Source organism: Trachypithecus francoisi, unplaced genomic scaffold, assembly GCF_009764315.1.
Source record: "Trachypithecus francoisi isolate TF-2019V2 unplaced genomic scaffold, Tfra_2.0 Lachesis_group7, whole genome shotgun sequence".
Taxonomy (NCBI): Eukaryota; Metazoa; Chordata; class Mammalia; order Primates; family Cercopithecidae; genus Trachypithecus; species Trachypithecus francoisi.
The window spans coordinates 95,974,682-95,992,709 of NW_022681472.1; the positions used below are offsets into that span (position 1 = coordinate 95,974,682).

General features: G+C 39.8%; 1 protein-coding gene across 37 annotated transcripts in view; it reads right to left on the reverse strand.

Annotated features, from left to right (window-relative positions):
• The window catches only part of PTK2 (protein tyrosine kinase 2), a 366,245-nt gene that overhangs the window by 155,200 nt on the left and 193,017 nt on the right, over positions 1-18,028 (reverse strand). For all 37 annotated transcript variants that reach the window (XM_033203331.1, XM_033203330.1, XM_033203297.1 and 34 more), the window contains 2 exons: positions 4,796-4,903; positions 1,740-1,857 (listed from right to left, as the gene is read on the reverse strand). In XM_033203331.1, coding sequence (XP_033059222.1) covers positions 1,740-1,857; positions 4,796-4,903 — 226 coding nt within the window. The remainder of the gene's footprint in view (positions 1-1,739; positions 1,858-4,795; positions 4,904-18,028) is intronic.

Here is an 18,028-nt window from a genome sequence, read left to right on the forward strand (position 1 = left end):
GTCAATCTATCACATTTAACATTTTTCCTAAATTGCTATCTTTATGTAAAGAAATTATCTGAAAACATTTAAATAATATTTATAAGGCATATACTCCTGTTTAAAGTATAAAGTGCGACACTGGAAGAAGAAAATGTCAAAAATAAAAATAAAAAATAAAGCAAAGTGAAAAATCAAGACCTATAGCTGCAAAGGCTTTAACTGAGAGTAACTTTAGAGATTTCTGAAATCAACTTCATTCCTCTGTTTTATACAAAGAAAACTGAGGAAAAATATACAAATAGGCCTTACTGGTGCGATCACTGTGGGAAAAACACTTTTTCTCTAGAAAAAGCCATGTCCTGGAATCACACAGATTATGTTTACTTAGCGAAGGCTCATGGCTTTCAGCTGCTATTCTCAGGGCACAGCACCATCACTTACCTCTTTTGAGATATATAAATCAAGGGTCCAATGACTCCTCTCTACAAAACACACAACACACACATATACCTCCCATGCAAAAACCATCCCTTTCTCAAACTGCTTTGTAAACAGAGCACTTCCCTGCTGGGCAAGGCTGGATGCCCTGCATTTCTATCTGCTTCACTCGGGCTTTGGCCTTTTCTCTATCCTCATCACTGTTTAATACAATTCTGCTCACTTGAACACACACCACACAGCACTTCAGGATTTTTTTTTTCCTCTACAATCATCCTAGTCACTGAGGTGAGTGCTAGAAGGGGTCTTGGCAATAAGGACAAAACTCACATTCAGAGTCCCCACTTCCACAGTGTGAGCTCCTTTACAGTTACTCTTTGGGATGTGTCTAACAACCCTACAAAGTAGGTATCATTCTTCTACAGATGAGGTATCTCAAAGTCTAGGTTAATATAGTGTCAAGATCAGACTAAACTAGTAGCAACAACAGGAACAACAATATAACTAAAATCTATGAGCATCGAGTGTGCTAGGCATAGTTCCAAGCCTATAAATAAATAAGTCCTTTATCCTCCTAATACCATAGAAGACAGTTACTGTTCTTCATGTTTGACAGATAACAGAAGTGAGGAACAGAAAAGTAATTTACAGATGGTGTCACAGAGGACTCATGATTTGAACTTAAGTCCCATAATTTCCAAATTCAGTCTTTTCCTGCTTCACATTATGTATGCTATTATCCTGCTGGGAATATTTTCATTTCATTCTTTCGGAAATCCAAATCCTCAAAAGCCTTCCTCATTATATGCTTGCAGAAACTCCGCACTGTTTTCATAGTGATGTTTCTAGGATATTTATTCATTCTAATCTTTGATTTTTTAACATCATGACTTAGAATGCATTTTGTTCTTCAAATGGTCTAAGCTTTTGAGATATATAAGAAAAAATAGAAAGCATACTTTATTTATAGTGAGTTACAAGGGATTCTTTTTTTTATACCCAGAATTTTATTTAAACTCAAAAGTTTAAAAATACTAATGTATTTAAATATAGTAATGGTAATTTAGAAAATCCTCTAAGTAGGTAGCTCAAAACACATACAATGTTTTTTTAGGCTCTATTCAAACCCAGCTCCCGGCTTGTGGAAGGTGTGAAACGGATCACCATCCCTAGAAAAGTAAGTACTCAGATTATACTGAATTATTCATTTGGTTTTCATTTTTACAGTTACCTAAAAGAGGATAACAGGCTGTTAGGGGCAAGCTCAGCTAACTATTTGGTAGAAATGTAATTGGGAATGCTCAGAAACAGCACCTCACCTTTCTGGGGTCTGATGATAAATGACTGCGAGGCTCCGTTCACCAGCCGGCAATACCCATCTATCAGGTCAGCCATATTCTCCGCAATGGTTAGGGATGGCGCCGTCACTGTCAGAGGCTAAAGGAGAAAAGACCAAGAAAACAGACTTTATTGTTCTTCCCTGTAAGCAAAGGGCAGCTGTGCTATGACATCAGACATCTCTATACACTTGAAAACAGAGAAGAGTGGGAATGAAACAAGATTTGTCAGAAGATTTGAGAAAGGAAATCTGATATTTAAGGACATTATTCCTAGAATATGTGACAAACGCAAACCCAGATGAAAACAGAAAAATCTCTTAAACTGGGGCTCTAGAATAAATATAGATGAAAAAAATATTTTCCTTCAGAATGTCTGGCCCCTATGGCATACTCCAGTTAAGGGAAGAATTTAGACAATCAGCAAGTTAAAGCATGACTTCTATCAGAAACTCACGTGGACTAATTTTTTTTATCAACCACCCATCATAATTTCTAATGTAAAAGAAAATTAGTATTTGTTTAATCTCCAGAATCAACAAGAGTTCCTAGAGCCCCTCAGATGTCACCAAACTCACAGAAACACAGGGCAGAAGAGTGATGAGGCATCCGCCTAAGTGAGGAGTGCTGCAAATAAAGCTACCCAGAGAACTGGCCGTAACAGACCAAAGAATCCTGGTGTGCTGATGGAAACAGAGGAGCTTCAAAAAACATGCTTTACACACCAGCACAACCATGTGTGCCACCAGACTGTCCAGATCCTTTCACACATGAGTGTATTTTGTCCATCTTGCAGAAAGGACCACATTAGGCAGTATTTGCCAAATGGCTCTTTCTCATGCCACTTGTTTTAAATCACTGTTGCCTGTTGATTAAAAATATAGGCTTTGGATCCAGACTGTTCGGGTATGAACCCCATCTGTGTCAATTACTTGATGTGGCCAACCTCTTATGCCCCAGTTTCCTCAACTACAGAATGGGCTTAACCAAAGTATATCAAGGTATCTACTTCCTTGGTTGTGAGAACGACACAGCTTCTCTTGGCTTCTGCGTCAAGAACCACGGGTAGCATGTGCCCAGTATCAGGTACGGCTGCTGTTATAATTATTATAATCATATAATAATTATTATAATCACATCATAATTATTTCTACCCAGAGAATACCATGGACAACACAGTGTGGAAATGAACTCCGTTTACAGTCTATATACAGTCAATGCACCACATAACAACGTTCTGGTCAGTGATGGTGGTTCCATAAGATTTATACAATGGAGCTAAGAATTCCTACTGCCGGGTATGCCGTAGCCATCCTGAAGTTGTAATGCTCATGTTTGGGGTGAAGCTGCTGTCAACACATCTACTGTGCTGCCAGTCTCATAAGAGTACAGCACATCCAACTATGTACAGCACATCATACTGGATAATGACTATGTTACTGGTTTATATATTTACTGTTTTTTTTTTTTTTAATAGAGTGTATTTTTACTTATTAAAAAAAAAAAAAAGTTAATTGTAAAACAGTCTTGGGCAGGGCTTCTAGGAAGTATTCCAGAAGGCGGCACTGATCTCATAGGAGGTGACAGCTTCATGTGTTACTGCCCTTGAAGACCTCCCAGGGGGACAAGATGTGGAGGTAGAAGATGGTGATATGGATATTCCTGACCTTATGTAGGCCTAGGCTAGTGTGTATGTTTGTGTCTTCCTTTTTTACAAAAATTTTAAAAAGTAAAAAATACAGAAAATCATTTTAAAACTAGAAAAAGGCTTACACAATAAGTATGTAAAAAAAGAAAATACTTTTGTATAGCTGTACAATATATTTAAAACTAATTGTTATTACGAGTCAAAAAAGCTGAAAAAATCAGTTTATAAAATATAAAAGTTACAGTAAGCTAATATTTACTACTGAAGAAAAGGGTTTTAAAAATAAATTGAAGCATACGGTGTATACTTCATATACAGTATGAGTATGTACAGTGTTTATAGTCTATAGTAGTGCACAGTAATGTCATAGATCTTCACATTCACCCTCCTTTCACTCACTGACTCACCCACAGCAGCTTCCAATCCTGCAAGCTACACTCATGGTAAGGGCTCTATACAGGTATACCATTTTTTATCTTTTATATTGTAGTTTTACTGTGCCTTTTCTATGTTTACATATATTTAGAGATACAAATATCATTGTGTTACAATTGCCTGAATTATTCAGTATAATAATATGCTTACATATATTTAGAGATACAAATATCATTGTGTTACAACTGCCTGAATTATTCAGTATAATAATATGCTATACAGGTTTGTAGCTTAGAGGCAACAGGCTATATTGTATAGCCTAGGTGCATAGCAGGCTACAACCATCTTAGGTTTGTGTAAGAACAGTCTGTGATGTTTGCATAACAAAGAAATCAGGGAATTAGGTGTTTCTCTGAATGTATCTGTTGTTAAGTAAAACATGACTGTACATATAATTCCAAGAAGTTAATTTCCTTGGTACTTGATGATAACCTTTTTTTTTTTTGAGACACAGTCTTGCTTTGTCACCCAGGGTGGAGTGCAGTTGTGTCATCTTGGCTCACTGCAACCTCTGCCTCCAGGGTTCAAGAGATTCTTGTGCCTCAGCCTCGCAAGTAGCTGGGATTACACATGTGTACCACCATGCCTGGTTTATCTTTGTATTTTTAATAGAGACAGGGTTTTACCATGTGACCCCTCACCTCTAGTGAACAGCCCTCCCTGGCCTCCCAAAGTGCTGGGATTACAGGTGTGGGCCATGGTACCTGGCCTGATTATAATCTTTAATCATCATTATCTTTACAATAATGTTCTTGAATGATTTTTAAATCTGTCTCCTGTCCTATTCTTGGGGATATTTAATCATTATTATTTGTAATGTAACCCTTTTGATATGCAAGAAAGTTGTGATTCTGATGATCCATGAAAACTTCATCCTTTTCATAAAAAAGTCAATAGTTCTAAAACATCACTATGTTACCATTTTCCCTTAATGATGAATGTAACAGTTCCTTACCTCAGGTGCACCTGCTATTTTTAGTTGTAGCATTCCTTTTCTGTCCTTATCTTCACTGTTTGAATACTGAATGGTCTGCACTTGAGTAAAGTCAGCAAGATGTGTGGGCTATAAAAAGGAAAGGTAAAATCTTTAGACTACGGATAAAAAACTCATTTCATGGAGTCTGTAAATGTTCTGTGAAATCCTTGTTGTCCTGAAAACATCCTCCCTAAGACTGAAGGTCTGGGGGAAAAAACAGATTCTCCACGCTGCCCTAGGGGAGCAGCCATGAGACTGTCTCCTGCACTTCAAGGTCAGGTCCAGGTCTGCTCTCTGTGATGTGCTGAGGAGACCCATATGTGAGTCGGATGAGTGAGAGTACAGTTACCACCGAGAGAGAACAGAAGACAAAGGAAGGAGGGAAGCTGAAGCAACCTTTGGCCTGACTCGTTTGCCAGCCTGGGAGGAATCTTACGGAATTCTTAGAGAGAACATTCTGCTCCCATTCCCAAAGAAAGAGGATCTGGGATTACTCCCCATGCACCCTGGGCTAGAGTAAGTTCTAAAACTTGCTGGAGTTCTGTAGCTAGGGGGATAGTAGGTATCCAAAGGGCCCTTCCCAATACAGAATAACCTCTTAAGACATGCCAGGAGAGTCTATGGTCATTTTCCTAAATAGCATAAACTTCTGCTTCTATTACTGCTGCACAAATTAATAAACACTCTCCTTCTTAAAAAGAAAAAAAATAGAGTTGGGAGCAATGGCTCACATCCATAATCCCAGTACTGTGAGGGGCTGAGGTGGGATGATACCTTGAGGCCAGGAGTTCAAGCAGCCTGGGCTAAATAGTGAGACCCTTTCTCTACCAGAAAAAAAAAAAATTAGCTAGGCATGGTGGTCTGTGCCTGTAGACCCAGATACTTAGGAGGCTAAGTCTGCACCAGTGCACTCTAGCTTGGGCAACTCAATGAGACCCTTCCTCAAAAAAATACATATAGAAGATACATGTATCTTCCACTCTTCTAGCATCTCATGAGGATGATCATTTTGCATGTAAAGATTCCTATACATTTCTTCAAAACAATTTGCTTGGTTAAGGCCACTCTGACAGCTAATGCCCCTTCCCATTCTATGGAGAACAGACGATGCCACTAGAACTGAACTGGAATAGTTCAAAAAGAGATTCACACTGAGCTGCCCTTCCCAGCAAAGCATCTTCCTGCGCTGTTTGTAGGGACATATGTTTTGCGGGGCTCCTGCCTTCCCCCCAGGAGGCCACAGGCAGCCCTCCATTCTCTGGGCCTAGGCTTCTCCACAGCATGTCCCACAGTCCCTCTGCATATTCTTCCTGCTTATCCTCTGGGACATCCTGCCCTTTTGGGGTTTCTTCCACCTCATTGGTCTCTCTTTCCCAGTTCTTTTTATTGGCTTCTCTCCTACTCCATCTATAAATGTGAAAGGGCTGCACGGCTCTGTGCTGGGTGGGCCCTGTTATTCCCCCTAGTTGTGCCATGGCAAATGAATACCATACAGTCCTGGCGCATTAAGTACCATCTCCAGCCCTGACATCTCCCTGGAACTCAGACTCATGCATCCAAATCCCTATGTCATATTACCACATGGGTGTCTGCGAGAGATTACTAACAACATAGTCAAAAGGGTACTCTCTCAAAACATGTTCTTCCTCCAGGCTTCCTGACTTCAATAAAAAGCGTCACATTTGGCCGGGCACGGTGGCTCACACCTGTAATCCCAGCATTTTGGTAGGCTGAGGTGAGCGGATCATGAGGTCAGGAGATTGAGACTATCCTGGACAACATGGTGAAACCCCGTCTCTACTAAAAATACAAAAATTAGCTGGGTGTGGTGGCATGCACCTGTAATCACAGCTACTCGGCAGGCTGAGGCAGGAGAAACACCTGAACCAGAGAGTTGGAGACTGCAGTGAGCCGAGATCATGCCACTACGCTCCAGCCTGGACAAAGCAAAATTGTGTCTCAAAAAAAAAGAAAAAAAAAAAAAAAAAGGATCATATTCAACCAGATTCCTGAGCCAAAAAATAAAAACAAAAATAAAGGCATTCTCACTGATTCTTCTCCCTTTCCCCATTATCCAATCTCTCCACAAGTCCCTGGCAACTTCAGCTCCAAACATCCAGAATCCATGTGTTTATTTCCCATCTTCACAGTTGTCACTATGGTCCAGGCCACCATATGATATACTGCTTAGAGTCCTGCCATTTTTCCTAACTGGTTTCCCTTCATCCATGCTACAATATAATCTCCCTACCTGGAAGCCAGATCATATCACTCCCCTGCTTAAAAAGGTACAATACAAAGCATCATAACTTACACGATTTACACAGCATGACTTCTATCAGCAAACTGTCTACATGATTTGACCTCTGCCTGCCTCTCTGACCTAATTTACTGTTATGATCTTGTCTTGATGATATGTGCTCTAGTTTCGTTGGGGTAGAACCATTTCAGGGGTAGGCTGTTTTTAGTTGGTCAAATAATAAGGAATATGAAAGATAACCAAGGCTGCTAGATGTCACGTGAAGCATGGGTAATTCCTGCACAATAAAAAATTTTCCTGTATCCTCAATGGCTTTCAAATGTCCTGGTGTGTATTTGTGTATTTATGTCAGTGCAAAATTTGACTCTAGAAACAAAGTCTGTTTAAAACCACAAAGTACGCTCTACATTGAATTTTCCAGGAATGCAACTTATGTGTAACGCAAGGGAATCCTGTATTATGCTGTTTTTGAAGTTTTATTAAGAGTCGCTCACCGTTCTGGAGAACGACACCACCAAGGGTAAGACTTGCTATAGTTATTTTGGTCAGTGACACAATGCACCTGTATCAGTTGGCATCTGTAGCTACTGCATGCACGTATGTAACAGAAAATGTCAGAGGCTCCTTCCAACAGACTGAGAGCTGAACATCATTATGTTGGTGGTGACACATGAAATGAGGAATACTATCTCAATTAGTCCTTGTTATTGCTTTCTCATAATTTAAGAAAAAATTCGAAGGCACAGTAAGACATCTAGATTATGGAAATTACATTTTTTAAAATTGTTTTTCTGCCTCACTCTGGCATTATTCCCCAAGGTCAGCCACATAAATTTTCCCTATCACTTTCCTGTCCCACTTGTATGGAGTGACTTCTGATTGTCCTCCCTCAAATTAAAAGTCATTACTAAGTGGGTGCATCTGACTATAGTGCCTTCCAATGTATTGTGCTGAACTTTTAGATACTGACAAGAGATTTTATTTTATTTTATTTATTTATTTATTTTTTTTTTGAGACGGAGTCTCGCTCTGTCTCCCGGCTGGAGTGCAGTGGCTGGATCTCAGCTCACTGCAAGCTCCGCCTCCCGGTTCACGCCATTCTCCTGCCTCAGCCTCCCGAGTAGCTGGGACTACAGGCGCCCGCCACTTCGCCGGCTAGATTTTTTTTGTATTTTTTTTTAGTAGAGACGGGGTTTCACCGTGTTAGCCAGGATGGTCTCGATCTCCTGACCTCGTGATCCACCCGTCTCGGCCTCCCAAAGTGCTGGGATTACAGGCTTGAGCCACCGCGCCCGGCCTGACAAGAGATTTTAAAAAATTATTTGAGTAGGGGAATAACATGCTCTGTAATTTTAATTTCAGGATAGCAAAAGATAATTTAAAACATGTTATAAAGAGAACAGGGTTAACAGGGGCTGGCAGTGCCCACCTAGTCTAAATCAAACACTCAGATACTCTCTCTCATACCACCCTACTATAGCCCTTTAGCACAATCACATTATTTATATTGCTTATTTTCTTTCTTATATCCTACTTTATAACTAGAAGGAAAGCCCCATGAGGATGAGAGTATCATGTCCACCTTGTCCACCACCAGATTACAAGGAAGCAAGGCCATGCCTGGCATGTAAGTGAATGAAGTATGAGAAGTTATTAGGTGCGCGACTGTGTTCCAAGTATCAGAAATACGGCAGCAAACAATGATAACATGAATCCAGACTTGAAACAAATATTGCACAAGTAAACCATTACAACTGTGATAAGGACTATAATAAAGCAATACACGGTACTGTATAAAAATATCTAATTTACTGGGAAGGAGAGAAGGGAGGAAATAGAGCCTCAGAAAAAGTTTCACTGCAAAAAACAGAATAAGACTTGGGCAACACAAGCTTAAGACCAGGTATATTACATAAAGGTACAATACTGCACCACCAGAATCTAGCCTACCACTTAGCACAAGGCAGGCTGCACACAACATATATGCAAAATGACTAAGGTAACACTCAAGATAGGCATGTAAATGGTCATTACAAGGGCAAAAAGAGAGGGAAAGGGCACTTGAGGATGTGCTGTTCAATTGGTGGCAGGAAGCCACATATAGCTATGGAGTACCCAGTGGTATGTGGCTCCTCCAGGCTGAGATAAGCTGGCAGGGTACAATGCATGCCAGATTTCAAAAACTTGGAATAATAAAAATAAGATAAAGTCTTGGGAATTCTTATACTGATTGTATCTTGAAATGATGATATATTGGATATACTGTATCAAATAAAATATATTAAAATTAATTTCACCTGTCTTTTTACCTTTTTAAATGTGGTTACCAGAAAATTTTAAATTACCTATGAGGCTTGCATCATGCTGCTGCTGGACAGCGCTGAGAAGTCAAGTAAAGTAGATAAAGACTCAGAAGTACCCAGTGGGTTTATCTACAGGGGATCACTGTTATCCTTGGCAAGGCATTGGGGGGTGGACGATGGTGGAATAATGACAGTAGGCAGGAAAGGTCTGGTTGAAGCAGGTTGAAGAGATAGTGGGAAGAATTGTAGGCAATGCAGTTAGATAATCTGTCAAGAAGTTTTGCAATAAACGACAGGAAACCAGGGAGAGAGAGGGACACAGGGCTAAAAGAGGGCATTTTAGGACAAGAGAAACTATACATTTTTCTATGCTGACAGAAATGTCTGCTGCTACAGGAAAGAGTGGGCAGAACTGAAGAATTACCATGAACAGGTAAGATGGGATAGAAGCCATTACCTAGCAGAGGGTTGGTCTCATTCAGGAACACGAAGTTCACCCATGGGAGGCAGAAAAAAACAAGGAGGAGGTGGAGCGTGGCAGGCAGAAATGTGAGAAGTGCAGTGTATGGAATCTTCTGGGGGCTCTATCCTGATTGCTCCAATCTTGCTTTCTTCTACTTTATGTAACTAATATCTCTTATTTCGTAGGCACAGAGGTCCTTATAAACTCAAATGGAAAACATACATATATTTTCAAGGAACATTTACAAAAATCATACGCTTGGCCATAAAGAAGATCTTAGCAAATGTGAAACAGTTAACATTTAAAAATCGTATTACCTGCTCATAAGCCAATATGAAATTTTTGGCTCATAATATGCTCATAGAAATAAAAATGAGATAAAACCCCAGGGCTCTTGAAACTTAATTAATATTCTTCTAAACAATGCTGTAATGAAAAAGAGAAATAAAAATAAAATTTTTGTTGTTTTTTTTGAGATTGAGTCTCACTCTGTCATCTGGCCTGGAGAGAAGCAGTGAGTGCAATCTCCGCTCACTGCAGCCTTTGCCTCCCGCGTTCAAGAGATTCTCCTGCCTCAGTGTCCTGAAGTAGCTGGGACTATAGGCGCCACCACGCCTGGCTAATTTTTGTATTTTTAGTAGACACGGGGTTTCACCATGTTGGCCAGGCTGGTCTCAGACTTCTGACCTCAAGTGATACGCCTGCCTCGGCCTCCCAAAGTGCTGGGATTACAGGCGTGAGCCACTGTGCCTGGCCAAAGATAAAATTTCAAATGAGTATACAGAAATACAATGAAAAGAAGAATGCCACATACCTAGAAAGGTAAGACATATTCAAAGTTGTGCAAGAAGAAAATGGCCTCCAATGTAAACAAGAATACATTTTAAAGATGCACTTAAAGGGAAGAGCACAATAAAAGGACAAAAATAATGAAGATACTACAAAAACATAATTAATGAAGAAAAATACTGAAATCAATGAAAATGAATAGTACTGCTGCAATAAATCACTAAACTTGTCCTTCAAAATACAATTAGAATAGATAGACCTTTATAAGTCTGAAAAAGAGCCAAATCAAAAGAGCTTAGGCATGAAACAGGAATATAGAGACAAAGTTACTGGAAAGATTTTAAGAGAACTATGAGAGGCAACTCCATGGCAGCAAAATGAAAATGTAGAGAAATGGATAATATGCTAAATTACCAAAGCTGACACAAGTGGAAAATCTGGATAGATCTATTACTATTAGGCACAGTGGTTCACGCCTGTCATTTCAGCACTTTGGGAGAATGGGGTGGACAGATTACTCGAGCCCAGGAGTTTGAGACCAGCTTGGGCAACATAGCAAAACCCCCTCTCTACAAAAAAATACAAAAATTAGCCGGGTGTGATAGTGTGTACCTGTACTCCCAGCTACTTGGGAGACTGAGGCAGGAGAACTGCTTGAGCCCAGGAGGCAGAGGTTGCAGTAAGCCATGATCGTGTCATTGCATTCCAGCCTGGGTGACAGGGTAAGACCCTGTCTCAAAAAAGATCTATTACTACTGAAGTGATTAAAAAGATAAAACACCTACCATTTAAAAAGGCATCATGTTGTTATATAGATCAATTCTACCTAATCTTTAAAAAACATGCAATTCCAATTTGAATTAAAATATTTCAGGCCATTAAAAATCACCAGAGAGAGGGAAGGCACTGAGAGTGAATGAAGGAAAGACACAGAAGCTTGGCTGAAGGGGAGGAAGCTGGGAACCCTGCAAGAGGCTACTGTGCACCAAGACTCATTCCTGGCCCACAATTACCCTGGGGGAATGGGTGAGTGGAACTGGCAAGGAGCAACCTGCTCTCACTACGGGCCTCTTAAATCCCAGCATGGGGCCCCTCAACTACTATGGACACTTGAGGTCACAGGGAGAGCTGCTTAGAGAAGTGGTAGGGATAGCAGCCAGCTGAGGTGGAGACCAGAAGGTTTGGTGCAGGAGCGTCTGTAGTGGAACACGGCCAGGGAAGCCCTGACTTGCTCCCATAAGAGACTTTAGCCCTAGGGGAACTGCTGGACCTGAACTCTGCAAGGTGAGCTTACCTATCAGAAGGGGGTTAGTCTGACCTGAGCACCCTTGGGCTTCTGGCTTCTCCTAGGGTCCCAGCCTGAACGTGCCGGCTTACAGGGTAGTCTTGGGTGCCCTGGGGGCCCACATCATAGCTCCTGCAGTGGCTGACCAGCAGAGGGCTCCAGCGGGGCAGCCCCCATGCCACACACCAGCCCACCTGCTCCCTCCCCACACTGCAAATTCCTTTAGCCCACAGCAATCCCTAACAGAGTTTTGCTGGCACCTGTGTGTGCAGGCAGGTATTGCCTGCCGTGCCTCACCAGTATATGTGCGCACGCAACCCCCAAACTCACCCATGCCTGACTGCCACCTCAGTTGGAACCTTGGCAGGCACAGAGCCATACAGCCCTGCCGCCCACTGCCAGCACCCCACGTTTATGTCAACATTACCCCAAGAGTGAAAGCAGGCACAGAGAACAGCAGATTCTCCTCTACCCTGAGCAAACACCCATGCTTACAGCACACAGAGTGCACACACAGACCTGGACCTGCCAGCAACCCAACCCTGTGCTATCACTGCCACCAGCACCAATGCTGCACAGTTGCCAGCAGGCACCCCCCACCCAAACCATGCTGCTACTGCCACTGTAGTGAATGCCCGAATGGAGACAGGAACCCCAGTACCCACTAGCAACCTGCCTGGCTGATGAGCGTGGACCCACTGTGCTGCCACTGCTGCTGGCACATGGGAACAAGGACGGATCCTATGTCACCACACTGTGAAATGCTTTGGCTGACACCACCCATTGGAGTGTAGTGACCAGTGGTCTGGGAGCACCCCCACCACCCTGCAAGCACAGTGGATTCCTAACCTCCGGGAGCCAGAGAACAAAGTTGGAGCCCAATACCAGTCTCCTAGAATTAGAGCACACAGTCCAGGAATTGGGAGCTGGGCACTGGCCCCCCAAAATATTCCAAAAATGAAGCCAGTCAGCTGAGTCCACCTTACCACAATCAAACCCTCAAGGTCATCAAATAGGATAAACAAACAAAGAAACAAACAAAATCCAAAGGTCAGCAACTTCAAAGGTTGAAGAAACATCAGCCCACAAGATGGAAAGAACCACTGCAAGAACTCTAACAACTCAAAAAGTTAGAGTGCCTTCTTTTCTCTAAATGACCACACCACCTCGCGAGCAAGGGTTCTGAACTGGGCTGAGATGGCTGAAATGACAGAAATACACTTCAGAATATAGATACGAATGAAGATCATTGAGATGTAGGAGCACATTGAAATCCAATCCAAGGAAGCTAAGAATCACAGTAAAACAATATGGGAGCTGAGAGAAAAAATAACCAGAATAGAAAAGAACATAATCAACCTGATGGAGCTGAAAAGCACACTACAAAGATTTCATAACACAACCATAAAGTATTAATAGTATAATAGACCAAGCTGAGGACAGAATTCCAGAGCTTGAAAACTGTCTTTCTAAAATAGGACAGTCAGAAAAGAATAGAGCAAAAAGAATGAAAAGGAATGAAGAAAGCCTCTGTGAAATATGGGATTATGTAAGGAGCCCAAATCTATGTCTCACTGGTGTCCTTGAAAGAGCTAGGCAGAGTGTAAGCAACTAGGAAAACATGTATCAGGACATGATCCACGAAAACTTCCAACCTAGCAAGAGAGGTCAACATTCAAATTCAGGAAAAGCAGAGTAAGATATCCCAAGAGAAGATCGTTCCCAAGACACATCATCATGAAATTCTTCAAGGTGAAAATGAAAGAAAAAATGTTAAAGGAAACTAGAAGGGCCAGGTCAGCTGCAAAGGAAGGCCCATGAGATAAACAGCAGACCTCTCAGTAGAAACTCTACAAGCCAGAAGAGATTGGGGGCCAACATTCAACATTCTGGAAGAAATTCCAACCCAAAATTTTATAATTCCAGCCAAACTAGGCTTCATAAAGAAAGGAGATATAAGATCCTTTTCAGACAAGCAAATGCTCAAGAAATTTGTTACCATGAGACCTGCCTTACAAGAGCTCCTGAAAGGAGCACTAAATATGGAAAGGAAAGACCGTTACCAACTATTACAAAAACACACTGAAGTACACAGACCAGTGACACTATCAAGCAACCACACAAACAAGTCTGCCCAATAACCAGCTAATACCATGATGGCAGGATCAAATCCACACATATCAATACTAACTTTGAATGTTAATGGACTAAATGCCCCCATTAAAAGACACAGAACTGGATAAAGAACCAAGATTCATTGGTATGCTGTCTTCAAAATACCTATCTCACATGCAATGACACACACAGGCTCAAAATAAAGGAATGAAGAAAAATCTATCATTCAAATGGAAAGTAGAAAAAACCAGGGGTTACAATCTTAATTTCAGACAGAGCAGACTTTAAACCAACACAGATAAAAAAGACAAAGAAGGGCAGTACATAATGGTAAAGGGTTCAATTCAACAAGAAGACCTAACTACCCTAAATATATAAAAAAACCAAACAGCAGCACTCATAATAATAAACCAAATTCTTAGAGACTTTCAAAGAGACTGAGACTCCTAGGCAATAATAGTGGGAGACTTCAACACCTCACTGACAAAATTACGTAGATCACTGAGACAGGAAATTAACAAACATATTCATGATTTGAATTCAACATTGGATCAAATGGACCTGATAGACATCTACAGAACTCTCCACCCCAAAGCAATAAAATATGTATTCATCTCATCACCATATGGCACATACTCTAACATCAATTATATAATTGAACACAAAACACTGTTCAGCAAATGCAAACGAAGTGAAATAATAACAACCATTCTCTCAGAGCACAGCACAGCCAAATTAGAAATCAAGACTAAGAAATTTGCTCAAAACCACACAATTACATGGAAATTGAATAACCTGCTCCCGAATGACTTTTGAGTAAATAATGACATTAAGGCAGAAATCAAGAAGTTCTTTGAAGTGAATGAGAACCAAGACACAATGTACCAGAATCTCTGGGACACAGGTAAGGCAGTGTGAAGAGGTAAATTTGCAGTACTCAGCAAATGCAAAAGAACTGAAATCATAATAAACATTCTCTCAGAGCACAGCACAGCCAAATTAGAAATCAAGACTAAGAAATTTGCTCAAAACCACACAATTATATGGAGATTCAACAACCTGCTCCCAAATGACTTTTGGGTAAGTAATAAAATTAAGGCAGAAATCAAGAAGTGACTTAAAATGAATGAGAACCAAGAGACAGTGTACCAGAATCTCTGGGACACAGGTAAGGCAGTGTTAACAGGTAAATATGTAGCACTAAATGCGCACATCAAAAAGTTAGATCTCAGTTTAACAACATCACAAAAAAAGAACTAGAGAACCAAGAGCAAACCAAACCCAAAATTAGAAGAAGACAAGAACTAACCAAAATCAGGATGAATTGAAGGAGAGTGAGATGGGAAAAACCATCCCTGCCTGTTGCTAAACCAAAATAAGTCCAAGAGTTTTGTTTTTTTTTTTTTTAATTAATAAAATAGACTGCTACCTAGATTAATAGAGGAGAAGACGTAAGTAAACACAACTAGAAATGATAAAGCAGATATTACCATCAACCCCACAGAAATACAAATAACTATCAGAGAATATCAGGAAGACCTCTAGGCACATAAACTAGAAAATCTAGAAGCTATGGATAAATTCCTGGACATATAAACCCTCCCAAGACTGAGCCAGGAAGAAACTGAATCCCTGAACAGACCAATAAAGAGCTCTGAAATTGAATCAATAATAAATAGCCTACCAACCCAGTAAAGCTCAGCACCACATGGATTCACAGCTGAATTCTAAAGATGAGCTGGTACCATTCTTACCAAAACTATTCCAATAAACTGAAAATGAGGGACTCCTCTCTAACTCATTCTATAAAGCCAGATTCATTCTGACACCAAAACCTGGCAGAGACACAACAAAAATAGAAAACATCAGGCCAATGTCACTGATGAACATAGATGCAAAAATCCTCAACAAAATACTAGCAAACCAAACCCAGCAGTGATGCATCAAAAAGCTAATCCACCATGATCAAGCAGGCTTTATTTCTGGGATGCAAGGTTGGGTCAACATACACAAATCAATAAATGGGATTCATCACATAAGCAGAACTAAAAACAAAAACCACAGGATCATCTTGACTGATGCAGAAAAGGCTTTCAATAAAATTAAACATCCCTTCATGTTAAAATACCTCAATGAATTAGGCATTGAAGGAACGTACCTCACAATAATACATAAAATAATAAGACAGTGTGACAATTCCTCAACACCTAAAAACAGAAGTATCATTCAACCCAGCAATCTCATTACTGGGTATATACCCAAAGGAATATACATTGTTCTTTTATAAAGACACATATACATGTACATTCAATGCAGCGCTATTTACAAAAGCCAAGACATGGAATCAACCTAAATGCCCATCAATGGTAGACTGGATAAAGAAAATGTGGTACATGTACACCATGGAATATTATGCAGCCGAAAAAAAAGAATGAGATCATGTCCTTTGCAGGAACATGGATGGACCTGGAGGCCATTATCTTTAGCAAAATAACACAGGAATAGAAAACTCAATACTGCATCTTTTAGCTCCCACTTATAAGGGAAGCTAAAAGATGAGAACACAAGGACACACAGAGGCAACAACAGACACTGGGGCCTACCAGAGGGTGGAGGCTGAGAGCAGGGAGGGGACTGGGAAAAATAACTCATCGGTAGTAGGATTAATACCTGGGTTTGGACAAAATAATCTGCACGATAAACTGTGTGACACAAGGTTACCTATATAACAAACCTGCACATGAACCCCTAAGCTTAAAAAGTTTAAAAAAAATCACCAAAAGATTCCGATTCACCTAATGAAATTAATATAACTGTAACACCACGTCTTATAAAGCTAACATAAAAAAGAAAAGTCTAGATTAATCTCACAAATAGGTGTAAAAATTCTACAAATATAACTCAATATTTTACAAGAATATTGTATATTATTAATTGGCTCAATATTACTATAACTATTAATATCATCTACTATAATAATAAATTAAAAGAGAAAAAGGATCATATCAATAGACGCTAAAAGGGTCTTCGATTAAATTCAGGAGCTACTCATGAAGAAAACTCTAAGCAAAAGATCAAAATATTAAAGACATGTTATTAAAACTCAACAACAAAAACAATCCCAAATAATGACACACTTTTAATTGATAAATTAAAATCTAAACCAAAATAGGAATATTGTCTACTGCCCTGTTATTAAACATGATCTTTGAGCTCCTTGTGACTAAAGAAAAAATTGTGTAAGGTGAAAGGTAAAATTATTCTTTTGTTGATTATTATATACTTATAAAATCCAAAACTCTAATAAAAAACTTATTTAATTAATAATAAGGTTGCAGACTACATGATATACAATAACCAAGAATATACTTCTATGCTCACAATATAAATTTTAAATTGTAAGTGGCAAAAAATAAGGCCCAAAACTGTAAAATACTGATGAATTTGTTTAATATGGAAGACCTATACGAAAAAGATTGAGATCCTATTGAAGGGTATAAAAAAAGTCCTGAAACATAATATCAAACAAACCCCACTTTCACAAAATTTCACAAAAATGTATTCTGTTTTCCTCTGCGAATATCCAGCTGACACAGCAGCATTTAATGAGATTTAATCAGTGATGGTAGAAGTCAGGACAGTGGTCATCCTTAGGGTGTGGGACAAGGTAGGCTGGTCTGTTTAAAGTCAACAGCCAACACAAGATTTGGGGAAAAAGTAATCATAAAAAAAGATAACAGGAAAACACACTGACTTCCCTGATGTGTGAAGAGATTTACTAATTTAAAAGGACAATTGTGTTGGTAAAAAAGGCAAAGTATATGATATGAGCAGTTAATTCACAGAGGTGAGAAGAGAAATGGCCAAGACATGAAAACATGTTTAAAGTTACTAGGTCCTTGCTTTACATCTAAGTGAGCAAAAAAGTTACAAGAATAACTTTACACGGATTAAAATGGAAAAACTAAAAGAGCTATTAGAACTGCTATCCATTGAG